Source organism: Sus scrofa, chromosome 6 (genome assembly GCF_000003025.6).
Source record: "Sus scrofa isolate TJ Tabasco breed Duroc chromosome 6, Sscrofa11.1, whole genome shotgun sequence".
Taxonomy (NCBI): domain Eukaryota; kingdom Metazoa; phylum Chordata; class Mammalia; order Artiodactyla; family Suidae; genus Sus; species Sus scrofa.
The window spans coordinates 91,733,494-91,746,932 of record NC_010448.4 but is presented as its reverse complement, the minus strand read 5'-3'; the positions used below and the strand labels follow the sequence as shown (position 1 = coordinate 91,746,932).

The 13,439-nt window shown below is 40.6% G+C and overlaps 1 protein-coding gene across 3 annotated transcripts in view; it reads left to right on the top strand.

Annotated features, from left to right (window-relative positions):
- The window catches only part of KIAA0319L (KIAA0319 like), a 117,127-nt gene that overhangs the window by 858 nt on the left and 102,830 nt on the right, over positions 1–13,439 (top strand). For all 3 annotated transcript variants that reach the window (XM_021095912.1, XM_021095911.1, XM_021095913.1), the window contains exon 2: positions 2,496–2,662. In XM_021095912.1, coding sequence (XP_020951571.1) covers positions 2,524–2,662 — 139 coding nt within the window. In that variant the 5' untranslated portion in view covers positions 2,496–2,523. The remainder of the gene's footprint in view (positions 1–2,495; positions 2,663–13,439) is intronic.

Below are 13,439 nucleotides of genomic sequence, written 5' to 3'. Positions count from 1 at the left end.
GAAAATTATGCCCCACAGAAGGGTCCTGTGGTGGCCGCAGTGAGCACAAAGGTGAAATGAAGGAAGTCAAGAGAAAAGACCTCTGGCGAGATTCCAGGAAAGCTTTGCTTTCTCTCACCTCAGGGAGGTTGTGTCCAACCGACAGTAGATGCAGTTAGTGAGGAGCATTAGCCGACTCTCCGTGTGTTTTCTTATCTGATTAATCAGACTGGAAGCTAGGAACAAACTGGAAAGACGACCTCCCAGAACAATCTGTTCATTTTTCCAGCTATTTGGAAAACAATGTCTGCAAATATAAGCAAAGCTATTCATGGCAGTCTGTTCTGTAACTTTCCCAAATATCTTAGACTTTTCTTTTTAAGGAGCTTTATTCTTGATTACTCATACCAGCTGAATAGGCTGTTTCAGCCGTGCTCTGTCGTTGCTCAAACATATCTTATCGCTGGGTACATAAATGGAGTTCCACGTATGTAGCTGACAGACTGAACTATGATACATCCCCCATCAACCTGAAGTATTAAGTAAACATTACCCCCTGCTCTGTCTGAACAGCTGCTGCAACAGAGAGTGCTTTTATTTCGGGTGTACTTGTAACGCCCTAAATGCCAGAACTATTGCAAGCTTTTCTAGATTTTCATTTGTCAAGTATTGTGGGGGTGTGTGTTCTCTCCATGGGCTGTTTCCCTTTGCTTCTATAACAAACCATTTGGATCTTGGTGATGTATTGTTCTTGCCTCTGGTCAGCAAGCCTCTGGCTGGACCCTAGGAGTGATTTGTGCCCTTAGGCAATTGTAGGTTTCGGAGGAATGGCTGGGAGTTCACAGGAAAATAACTGCCTCTCTCTCATGCATGATTTGCGAGACATTGCACTTCTAATCATCTTGCTAATCCAATGGTGTTTATTACTCCCATTTTCAAAAGCTATTCATTTCTTTTATGCTTCTGTCGCCCACCTGCCACGCTATTGATGACAGGTGTTGAGTCACCTTGAATTTAAAATCCTTTTGTGGTAGGCAGAAATGTGTTGGATGAGATTCATACACACACACACACACACACACACACACACACACTCTCTCTCTCTCTCTCTCTCTCTCACCCATTCCATCGTGAAAGTCTAGAAAAGTTGCTGGATATACTTTCTGGCTTAGGCTCCATTTCATAATCTCTTAAGTGTGTCTCTGGACCACAGACCTTGTTGCCCCCTTCTCCCTAACATACAACTACAAACCACTAGAAATAGTAATGGATGGAAGCACATGAGAAAGATGAAGTACTTCAGATGCTTAAGGCTCAATTAAAGCTTTTTCTTGGGTGAGCCATACCTTAGCTTTGTAGCTCTGTGTGTGCGTTTGTCTATTTCCTGGTATTAATTGGTATTAATATCCAACCTATACAGTGCTGGCTGGGACTTTGTGTTGTCAGTCTGTGTCATTTGCCAGATGTGGATGACAGGTGCATATTTAGGGCAGAGGACTTTTGAATTCCTTCTTCACAATTCAGCAATTCTTGTAATGCTGCCAAGATTTATATAATAATTTATATAATATAGGGAAATCATGTAAGAAGAAACTGATGGAAAATCATTTTTTTTCTTCTGGAAAGGACCTAAATCATTCAGCTCTTTGGCGTTCCTGTCGTGGCTCAGTGGGTTAAGGATCTGGTGTTGCTGTGAGCTGTGGTGTAGGTCGCAGACGTGGCTTGCTTGGATCCTGCGTTGCTGTGGCTCTGGCATAGGCCAGTGGCTACAGCTTCAATTAGACCCCTAACCAGGGAACCTCCATATGCCGCAGGAGCAGCCCAAAAAATGGCCAAAAGACAAAAAAAAAAAAAAAAAAAAAAATCAGCCCCTAGATTCTAGAGTAGCCAGCACAATGCGTAGTACCTAATAGAGGCTATGTAAATACCTGTCAATGGATTTAAGTGAGGAATTGCCAATGCTTCTAGGGATCTGGGAGGTTACATCAAAGTGTAAGCAGAATCTGTTTTAAAGGTAAGAGTGGTGGGGACTGGAGCAAGCTGGAGAGTGCATGGCCTGCTTAAAGACAGTCACATTAAAAGATTTTAAAAACATGGCTAGAAAGACCTTCAGATTAGCTTACCTCTCATGCTCCAAACTTAATAGATAAGAAAGTGTGTTTGGACAAAGTCACAAAGCTGTTAGTCTAACTGGAACTGAAATTCAGATTTTTGCAGTCTGGTGCTCTTTCCATTCTTCCACATAGATGATTAGCTGTTAGATTAGAAAATAATGGAATATAAAGTGTTTCAGTTTTGCAGTGGATTCATTTCATACCCCTTGCTATGTTTTTATCCTGATAATTATAGGCTATGTCAAAGCTCAGGTTTAAAATTTATAGGCAGGTATGAACAGTGAAAGACAAACTTGAAATTTCTCTTTTCCCTAATTCTGTCACATTCTTTAGCACTCTGCATTTTGAGGAATCAATTATTAATCACTTGGCATATCATTTTTTCTTTTTCTTTCTTTCTAGTGGACTGGTCCTGCCTGTCTGGAAGGCCATGGAGAAGCTGGGAATGAAGCCAAGCTCTGCTTCCTGGATTTTATCAAGACTTTGTTGGCAGACATCTGTGAAGTGGTTCAGAAGCCTGTACCTGTTTTGTATTTGCTTCTGCTTCAGTGCTCTGTGGTTGACAATAGGTACATTTTTAAAAATATATTTAAGGTTTTTTTAAAAGGGGTACTCTGTGTGAATCCTTCAGTTCATTTTAAAGACTAGTAGGAGCCAGAAAAGCAATCTGCTAGTTGATGGAAATGGTCATCCTTTTGGTGGACATTTATTTCATTGGGTTTATTTGTTTTAAACTAAAATTTTAAATTGGGTTCTTTCTTTCTTTCTTTCTTTCTTTTTTTTTTTTTGAGGGGGCTCTCTTTCTCATAAAGGAGAATTGGCATGATCGTTTTGAAATTTGATGAAAATGTAATGAAAAAAGTTTCAAAGTTAGATAGACCTGGGTCTTGGAGCTAGATGTTGCTTTTCACTTAACTGTAAAACCTTGAGCAAGTTACCTGTTGTCTGTGAGGAAGGATAAGACCTCATAACTCGATTTAAAAGATAGTATAAGGGAGGAGTTCCCTATGTGGCTCAGCGGAAATGAGTCTGAGTAGCATCCATGAAGATGCAGGTTCAATCCCTGGCCTTGCTCAGTGGGTTAAGGACCCAGTGTTGCTTTGACCTGTGGTGTAGGTTGCAGATGCGGCTTGGATCGGCATTGCTGAGGCTGTGGTATAGGCTGGAAGCTATAGCTCTGATTGGACCCCTAGTCCCTGGGAACCTCCATTTGCCTAGGTTGCAGCCCTAAAAAGACGAAAAAAAAAAAAAAAAAGTTCCTTGGTGGCCAAGCAGTTAACGATCTGGCATTGTCACTGCTGTGGCTTGAGTCACTTGCTCTGGTGCTTGTTTGATCATAGGCCTGGGAACTATTGCATGCTGAGGTGTGGCCAAAAAAAATTTTTTTAAGTTAATGTAATTTAAGTGTGTAGTACAGGGCTATGATCATAAATGATGCTTTGATTTCTTTCCTGAAGGAAGCTGTATTCTACACTTAGAGGGAGAATGTGTTCCTTGCTTTTTCCATGGAAAGGGGTTATGCTGATAGATTTTATAAAGCATGCTTTCCTCCTAGAGATTGTTTCACCAGTCTAGAAACTCTTGCCAGGAAAAAGTGCCAAGAAGGCTAAATTTCAAAGAATATCCTTTTTTTTTCCATCTTTTTTCTTTCAGTTCTTTTGTTGACATTTTCTTTTCAGAGTATGGCATGTGAAAAAACAGCAATTTGAGAATAACTTTTGAGTATGCTGCTGTTCTGGGCAGTGACCAAAAGACTTCTGTTGTAGAGACCACTGTCTGGGATAATCAGTCATTTGCTCCTATAATTACAAAGATTTCTGTTGCTTTCCAAAAGGAATTGGTGGCCATGATCTTGAGAATCAAATAATCACTGTATTTAGCAATTTCAGTAACATCAGCTTTAGGGTTTTTTGTTGTCTTGCAGTGGTGGTTGATGATTGCATAATTATAGCAGTGGAAATTGCAGTTGACAGAAAGCTGACCTAAATGTTTTTTACTCAGATGATGCTTTGCTGGGACAGCTAACTATTTCAGGCCAACATTTTATATAAGATCATTTGAATTAACTAACTGATTTAGAACCATCAGAGTAGGAAAATGACATTTTTTGAAGTACACCAACCACATAGCAGACCGCTGGTTATAAACATTACATGTATTTCATTTAATCCTTGTGATAATCCCAAAATAGATTGTTTTACTTTGTAGATGAGGAAATTGAGGCCCAGAAAGGCAAAATGACTTGATCAGGGTCTCACAGAAAGAACATGACAGAGCCATGAATCTAAACCTAGGTTTTTCCACTCCAGAGCTCACACTCTTTTTCTTCTGCTACCCTGCCTTCCAACCACAAATGATCTTTTGGAGAACCAAAGACAGTTGTTTTTTTTTTTTTTTTTTTTTTTTTTTGCCTTGATCCAGGACGAGCATTTGTTATTTGAGAGATTCTGAGTATAGGGGAGGAAGAAACATTTCTGAGTGTTTCTGTGTTTTCCAAGCTAGTTGGTTAAACATAGTACTGTGGGTTCATTGGGCTGTTTTTTTAATCCCTGGAGCTTGGTGCTTAAAAACAGCACCCTAATGAACAGATCGAGTATGACAGGTGAAAAGGTAGTATTGTTAGGAGTGGTTTGGCGGGAATTAGATTGTACCAGTTCTGTTTTTTTGTGTTTTGTTTTGTTTTGTTTGCTTTTTAGGGTCACACCTGCTGCATATGGAAGTTCCCAGGCTAGGGGTCGAATTGGAGCTACAGCTGCTGGCCTATGCCACAGCCACAGGCATATGCCACAGCCACAGCAACGCAGGATCCGAGCCCTGTCTGTGACCTACACCATAGTTCACGGCAATGCTGGATCCTTAACCCACTGATTGAGGCCAGGGATCAAACCCGAATCCTCATGAACCCTAGTCGGGTTCATTAACCGCTGAGCCACAGAGGGCACTCTTTGTACCAGTTCTGTTTGATGAAAGTTTGGAGCTTTTACTGTCTAAGGACCAAGAACTATGTGTGTTCAAACTGAGGTAGCATGCAGGCCACACATGACAGATTTATTGTATATTTTAATTTATCAGAGCTCTTTTACATCAGTTTTTCAAAAAATGCAATGTCCTAATAGCAAAAATGAGTAAGAGATATAAACAGAGAGTATCATAAATGAGAAATTAAAATGATTTAGGAGTTCCTAGTGGCTCAGTGGGTTAAGGATGCAGAATTGTCACTGCTTTGGCTCAGGTTGCTACTCTGGCACAGGTTAGATCCCTGGCTCTGGAACTTCTGCATGCCATGGATGTGGCCAAAAAAAAGAGATTTATAAACTTAAAACAAAATGTTCATTTTCATTATTAACCAGAGAGCTGCAGATTAAAATGAGAAATACGGAATTCCCATTGTGGCTCAGCAGGTTAAGAACCCGACTAGTATCCGTTAGGTTGTGGGTTCGATCCCTGGCTTCAGTCAGTGGGTTAAGGATCCGATATTGCCATAAGTTGCTGCATAGGTCACAGATGCAGCTTGGATCTGGCGTTGCTGTGGCTATGGCATAGGCTGTTGGCTTCGGCTCCAGTTTGACCCCTAGCCTGGGAACTTCCATATGCTGTGGACGCAGCCCTTAAAAAAAGTGGGGAGGGGGGGAGAAAAAAGAAAAAAAAGTTAAATGAGAAATCCTTTTTAATATAGTATGTTGATGAAGATCAAAGTAATATCTGGTGTTGCCAAGAGGTGATGTGGCTGCCCTCCTGTTGTGCTAGGGAGTTTGAACAGAAAACTTTTTGGCATAAAATCAAGATCTTTAAAAAGTTCATATCCTTTGACTTAGTAATTCTGTTTTTAGGAATTTACCTCAAGGACATATTTAGATGGTTATGAATGAGATCATTCATCAATACTTCATTTATTCTGTGTGTTGCAAAACATTTTTAGAACCTGTTCCACAATAGGAGTGTGGTGACAGTAGGCTTGTCCACATGGTAAAATGTTATCTGACTTCAAAATTTACATTTTAGAATAATAAGTATATGGGAAATGCTCCTCTTATTAAATGAAAAAGCATGATATTCATATTCAAAATTGGTGTCAATTTTGTGAAAAAAAATATTCTTATGTAATAGGAAGTCTGAAACAAGATATATAACAAAATGTTTATATATTCTTTTCAGTAGTGGTACATATTAACTCTTTTTATAAGGGGGGAGAAAAACCTACCTGAAAAGGCAACAGCAAAGCAACAGTAAGCAATAGTAGCAAAAACCTATTATTGATAGTCTGAGTTAATATTTATTCATACATTTGTTCAGTTTTTATCTGAGCTCTTAAGTCTTCCATGATAAAATACATAGATTGTTTGCTATTGTCCTTTAGCTCATGGATTATAGAAATTATTCTTGAAAAACTAACGAAAATAAAGCAGCTCTCTAGTTATCCTCATTGCTGTTTACCACTTAGCAGTTTCTCTATCTCCGGAACAGTCACAGTTACCCATCGATATGTATAGTGGGCTTCTTTTTTATTTCAGCTTTGGGTTCAGTGCTAGATCCCACTGCCAGAAGGAAGTGATTACAATTTGTCTGATAAAAGATTCTCTGTTTTCCTTGTGGGCCATTGAGACACTATGTTTCTGTCTAAGGTTTTTGTTAAAAGGCTTAAAATAGCATTTTGGTCTAGAGACTGTCAGTATCTGGAGACAAATGTGAAGTGACCCCAAGAATTTGGAAATTCCTGCAGTAACTTGTCAGCTTCTTGAGAGCAGAGATTTTGCCTGTTTTGCTTATACTAGCAATTCCTAGCGAGTACCAAGGTCTTGGCACATAGTAGATGCACCATAAAAGTATTTGCTGACTGAATAATAAATTAACAATAAGGGAATTTTCCTTTGAGAATTAAATGTTAAACACAATGTATCACTTGAGAGCTAAAGCTTAAAATGAACAGAGCAGAGGTATGCGAGGGCACTTTAAGGAAGGTACTTTATGCCTTTCAGGACGGCAAGATCTGATTAAAATATTCACCAATGTGTTAACATCTAAAGAATGTGTACATTAAGAGTTATGCGTGCACATGCATGGGAGAGGGTATACAGCAGCCTTGGAATTTTTTTTTTTTTTTTTTGTCCTTTTGTCTTTTTTTTAGGGCTGCTCCTGCGGCATATGGAGACTCCCAGGCTGGGGGTCGAATCAGAGCTGTAACTGCTGGCCTATACCACAGCCATAGCAAAGCCTTGGAAACTTAAACCCAGGAGAATCATTGGGGCTAATGTACACCTAAAGCTAACACTTGGCTATGAAAATGTTTACTCTTGTTCCCTTGCTTCTGGGAAGTAGATTATATAGAGTTAGTTAATAAGTATTTTGAGTACAGAGAAAAAGGTATTCAATTCAGAGCCAGTTTTTGAGAACTTATTAGGAGTCTGGACCTAGGCTAAGCATGAGGGTAATAAAGATGAGCACAACACAGTTCCTGCCCTGAAAGAACTCCCAATTTAATGAGGGAGATAGATGTATAATTACTATGATGTGTTAAGTGAGAAAATAGAGGGATGCAGTGCCCAGAGTGCTACTGCAACCAGAGAAGCATTCAGCTGAGAGATGAAGGAGGAGAGCTGAAGAATTCTCTCCAGAGAAGCTGATGCCTGAACAGAGTTTTGAAGGTTGAATTTGAAGGATATTCCCAGGCAATGGGATTGCAAGAGCAAAAGCACAAAATTATGAAACAGCTTGGTATGTAGAAGAAGCTCTCTTTGCAGTTTAGTGCAGCTGGAATGCAAAGAGCAAAGCCAGAATGGCAACCTGAAGAGGGAAATGGTGGCCAGGTGATAAAGGATCTTGTATGCCATGGAAAGAAGCTTTGAGTCTTATCTTTTAAGGCAGGTGGTCTGCATATTTTCTTGATTATACTGTCATATCCATAAAGAAATTTGAAGATGTACCTCAATATGTGTTTGTTTTTACTTTATACGAGATGCCAAAGCAAAACCTTAATACAATCAACTAAAAAAAATATAGTTTTAATATTTTCTTTTCACATCCCAGTGATTTGTCTTTTGCAACTCTGGTAAGCAAAATCTTTGTTTTGGAGATCATTGCCTTAGGAAATTCAGAGTTATAGAAAATTTTAGGCCAAAGAGTAAATACTTGTAAATTGCTGGAACATTTTTGCTGGAATATAAGGGAATGGTAATGGTAGGGATGGGAAGAAGATGGAAAGGGGAGGGAGGTCAGGGCTTGAGGAAAGGATATCCGTTAGGAAGCTAATGAACTAGTAGTCCAGGAGAAAATTGATGACGTTCTCTGTCTTCAGGGAACCTCTGTCGCTGAAGAGAGTAATTTCACTCAATATGAATCAATGGATGTAGGGCTAAATGGATGGATAGAATTTAGGAATTCTGTAGTAAGAGATTAGAGGAGGTCGTTTATTTTTTAATTGAGGTGTAATAACACTATTTATTTATTTATTTATTTATTTTTTTTTTGTTGTTGTTGTTTGTTGTTGTTGTTGTTGCTATCTCTTGGGCCGCTTCCGCGGCATATGGAGGTTCCCAGGCTAGGGGTTGAATCGGAGCTGTAGCCACCGGCCTACGCCAGAGCGACAGCAACGCGGGATCCGAGCCGCGTCTGGGACCTACACCACAGCTCACGGCAACGCCGGATCGTTAACCCACTGAGCAAGGGCAGGGACCGAACCCGCGACCTCATGGTTCCTAGTCGGATTCGTTAACCACTGCGCCACGACGGGAACTCCCAATAACACTATTTAATTCCAGAACATTTTCCTCACCCCCTAAAGGAAACCTCATACCCATTAGCAGTCATTCCCTATTTCTCCCTCTCCTAGCTTCTGGAAACCACTGATCTACTTTCTGACTATGGATTTGCCTATTCTGGACATTTACTGTAAATGGATTCATACAGCACATGGCCTTTTATGTCTAGTTTCTTTTGCGTAGCCTAACATTTTCAAGATTCATTCATGTTGTATCAGTATGTCACTCCTTTTCATGGCTGAATAATATTCCACTGTATGTATATACCACATTTTGTTTATTATATCTAGGAGTGGAATTGCTGGATCATGTGGTAAGTCTAACTTTTTGTTTGTTACAGTTGCCACACCATTTTATATTTCCACCAGCAATGTGTGAGGATTTCTCCATGTCCTCACCAACACTTGTTATTCTCTGCTTTTTTGGTTATAGTAGAGGAGGTTTTGTTTTTTTTTTTTAACTTTATTGGAATATAGTTGACTTATATAAAGTTGTCCTAATTTCAGCCATACAGCAAAATAAATCAGTTATACATATACGTATATTTATCAGAGGAGGTTATTATTGAAGGTTAGAAAAATCAGGGAAGTCTAGGAGGGGGAAATGAAACTTGACTTGGGCCTGATATCCAGTTTGCAGAGAGGCAAACTGACACAATAAGAAACAAGGACTGGTCAAACAACTAGATGGGTACAAATCATTCATTTGTTTTATTATTATTGCTTATTCATTCAATAAATGTTTATTAAACCAGGCACTGTTCTTGATCTCTAACCAGGTCGCTGGCTCACCGTCGCCAGCCAGGGAAGTTTTCTGAGAGAGCAGACCACATTTGCCCTCCCCATTCTTCCACTTTTGTTTTCTTCTGAATCCAGTGAGGTCTGGCTTCTGCCTAAACCTTGGCTCTGCTAAGGTAACCAGGGACTCCCCTGGTTGGACATCTTTACTTTTTACCTTGCTTAACATCTCTGCTGCTGTGACTACTTTCTTGATACCCTTTTCTCAGTTGCCTTACGTTACACCATGTTTTTTTTTTGTTGTTGTTCTCCTTAGTTGATACATTGCCCTTTCTAATTATTTATTCTAAGCTTGTCCCTTAAATGTTTTGTTCTTCAGGGTTCTGTTTCAGCCCTTTCTTGTCTCACTCCTATGTGTTCTCCCTGGGTAATCTCATTCTTTCCCATACTCGTGACCTGTGTGCTCATTACTCCCAGATCTGTAAGTGTTCATTCACTTCTCTCAGGGCTCCAGACCACGTGGGCACGTGTATGTCACATGTCTCTAACTGGATGTCTCCCAGCTACCTCTAACTTAATATATCAAGACTAAACTCATGGTCTTTTACCCTTCTTCCTCCTGTATTCCCTGTAGCAGTGAAAAGACCACCTCCACTCATATTCTGAGGTAGAAATCCCTGAGTCATTCTGTATTCCTCTTCTCCTCCACATTCAGATCACTGCTGATAGAGTGCATGTCATTCCTCTGCATATGCTGTTACCTTTCTACCTGATGTATTCTGATTCAGGTAGACATAAGCTCCTTTCCAGTCCTTTCCCTGAAGCCTGTGATTTGAACTTGTTGTTTAATGTTCTCATAGTGTCTGTACATTTCACTGTAAACTATGCCACATTATACTCTGTGGTTTTAGGCTTTATGGAGAGGATCAGAGTGAGTATTGCCCTGGAGTTCAATCCTTACTCCTAAAGGCATTTCTAGTACCTGCTGATCTGTGAAGTTAATGTGATTTCTATGCTTTGGCAGAGCTGGAATTCCAAAATGCTCCTACTTCCTACCCCAGTACTACTTGACCTCTAGTCATTCTGTTTCCCTCTCATCCTTGTAGTATCTACCGTGTAATAAACATTAGGTGGTCTTGCCTTGTGTTTTATGTCCCAGCTCTTAGCCTTTTGGAATCCCCTCTTTTCACAGTTCCTTCTCCAGTGTCTTACCACTCAAATTCTAGCCAAACTCAGATCTCTGCTCCTTGGGCTTGGTGAAACCCCTCTGTTCTGTTTGGGTTCCAGCTTTCTGTGCTATGGTTGAGAAGTTGTCCCTTAAAGGAGAACCGAGCAATTATGGGGCTCACTTCAAATTTCCTTTCTTCTTCTTCTTTTTTTTTTTTTTTTGTCTTTTGTCTTTTGTTGTTGTTGTTGTTGCTATTTCTTGGGCCGCTCCTGCGGCATATGGAGGTTCCCAGGCTAGGGGTCGAATCGGAGCTGTAGCCACCAGCCTACGCCAGAGCCACAGCAACTCGGGATCCGAGCCGCGTCTGCAACCTACACCACAGCTCCCGGCAACGCCGGATCGTTAACCCACTGAGCAAGGGCAGGGACCGAACCTACAACCTCATGGTTCCTAGTCTGATTCGTTAACCACTGCGCCACGATGGGAACTCCCAAATTTCCTTTCTTCTAATAATTGTAGCCTTGCACTGCCTTTTACTTCCTGATGGAAAACAGTTGTCATGTATATTCTGTCCAGTTTCGTCGTTATTCATGGAGATGGTGAGTCTGTTATCGGTTATTCCATTATGGCTATGAGCAGAGGTCTGCTATGGTTATTTGCTTGGGTGCCTACTTCATGAAACTATCTTACTCATAGTTACATACCTAACATTTAGCTCATAGTAAGTAGCAATAAAGGTTTGTTAGGTAAACTTAAGGATGATGCTGGAAATAGGGCCACCTTGTAATATAAATGTTAAGGAGAATAGATCTTTCCTGTTCTTCTTCTTCTTCTTCTTTTTTTCTTTGTCTTTTTGCCTTTTCTCGAGTTGTTCCCATGGCATATGGAAGTTCCCAGGCCTAGGAGTCTAATTGGAGCTGTAGCCACTGGCCTACACCATAGCCACAGCAGCGTGGGATCCGAGCCGTGTCTGTGACCCACACCACAGCTCACGGCAGCGCCAGATCCTTAACCCACTGAGCCAGGGATCGAACCCGCAACCTCATGGTTCTTAGTCGGATCCATTAACCACTACGCCACAACGGGAACTCCAGATCTTTCCTGTTCTTTGTTTCAGTCTTGACCCATTAAGTGGGCACTTTACTTCCCAAAGGGGCCAATGTTTGGAAGGTTATTTTTGCTCTTTTTTCCCACCTTTTCTCTGGCTCTCTCCATGAATGGAAGAGTGGTTTTTCTTTTTTCTTTTCCTTTTTTTTTTTAACAGCTGCACCTGTGGCATATGGAAATTCCTGGGCTAGGGGTCAAATCGGAGCTGCAGCTGCAGGCCTATACACCATGGCAACACCAGATCTGAGCTATGTCTGTAACCTACACAGCAACGTGCAGCAACACTGGATCCCTAACCCACTGAGTGAGGCCAGGGGTTGAACCCACATCCTCATGACACTACGTTAGATTTTTAACCTGCTGAACCACAGTGGGGACTCCAAGGAAGAGTGATTTTTCTGATTGGTGAAATCGGAAAAGAATTTTGTTGTATAGAATGGCCAGTCTTCAGGATTTTCATGTGTTCTCTTCCTGCCATGGTTTAACTGGTATGCCCATGCCAAGAGAGCCAATTTGTCCACTTGGTAAGTTTAATTCAGTGATTATCAGGAAAGCCAATTTGTGATTATCCATCTAAGAATCAGGAAGCCAATTTGTGATTATCCATCTAAGCTATGTTCTGTAGTTACCTTAGCACCTATAAGATGACATTTTAGTTTCCTTCTACCTGTAAATGCCATGATTTATTTATTTATTGCTTATTTATTTATTTATTGCTTAAACTTCCACTCGTGACAAATGGAAGTTCCCAGGCTAGGGGTTGAATTGAAGCTACAGCTGCTGGCCTACACCACAGCCACAGCAATGCAGGATCTGAGCCTCGTCTTTGACCTACAATACAGCTCATGGCAGCGCCAGATCCTTAACCCACTGAGTGAGGCCAGGGATTGAACCCAAATCCTCATGGATCCTAGTCGGGTTCATTAACCACTGAGCTACAAAGGGAACTCCTGCCATGTTTTATTTTTTAATTATTCTTAAACTCTGGGTGAGAGAGATTATTATCCTCAACTCTCAAAGTGACTGCAGATGGGACAAAGACAGCTTCCAGCTTAATAAGAACTCTTCCCCACTAGTTTTCATTCCTGTCTTGTTCTCATAACTGCTTGCATTTGCCCCTGGCAGACAGAAGGCACCTGGACTCACTTCCCTACCTTTTAGTTGTACTTTTAGGGCTGTAGCCTCTGTTGTACCAGTCAGACCAGATGGCATTCTTTTCCTTTAAGAGGATAATTATTTTGAATATGCATTGGTCTTATCTTTGGGAGAAAAGCATTTTCAGGAGACTTTTTAGGTGGTATTACATCCCTACTCTCCTTGTATCTGCTGGGCACCTAATTTAAGGCAGATGACTAATGGAATATACTTCATAGTGATGAGGCTTCAGCAGGAATTTTCTCCTGCCAAACTGTCCTATATTCTTAACTACATTGCAGTACAGGAAGGTAATAAATTATTAATCCTAAATCTGTCTCCTCAGATTGTGATAATGACTTGGGTACATGGCAGCTGGGGGAAGGTAGAGTTTTCTGGCTGTTAACATAAACCATGCAAGCTTTTTGATTATAAAATTCAGCTA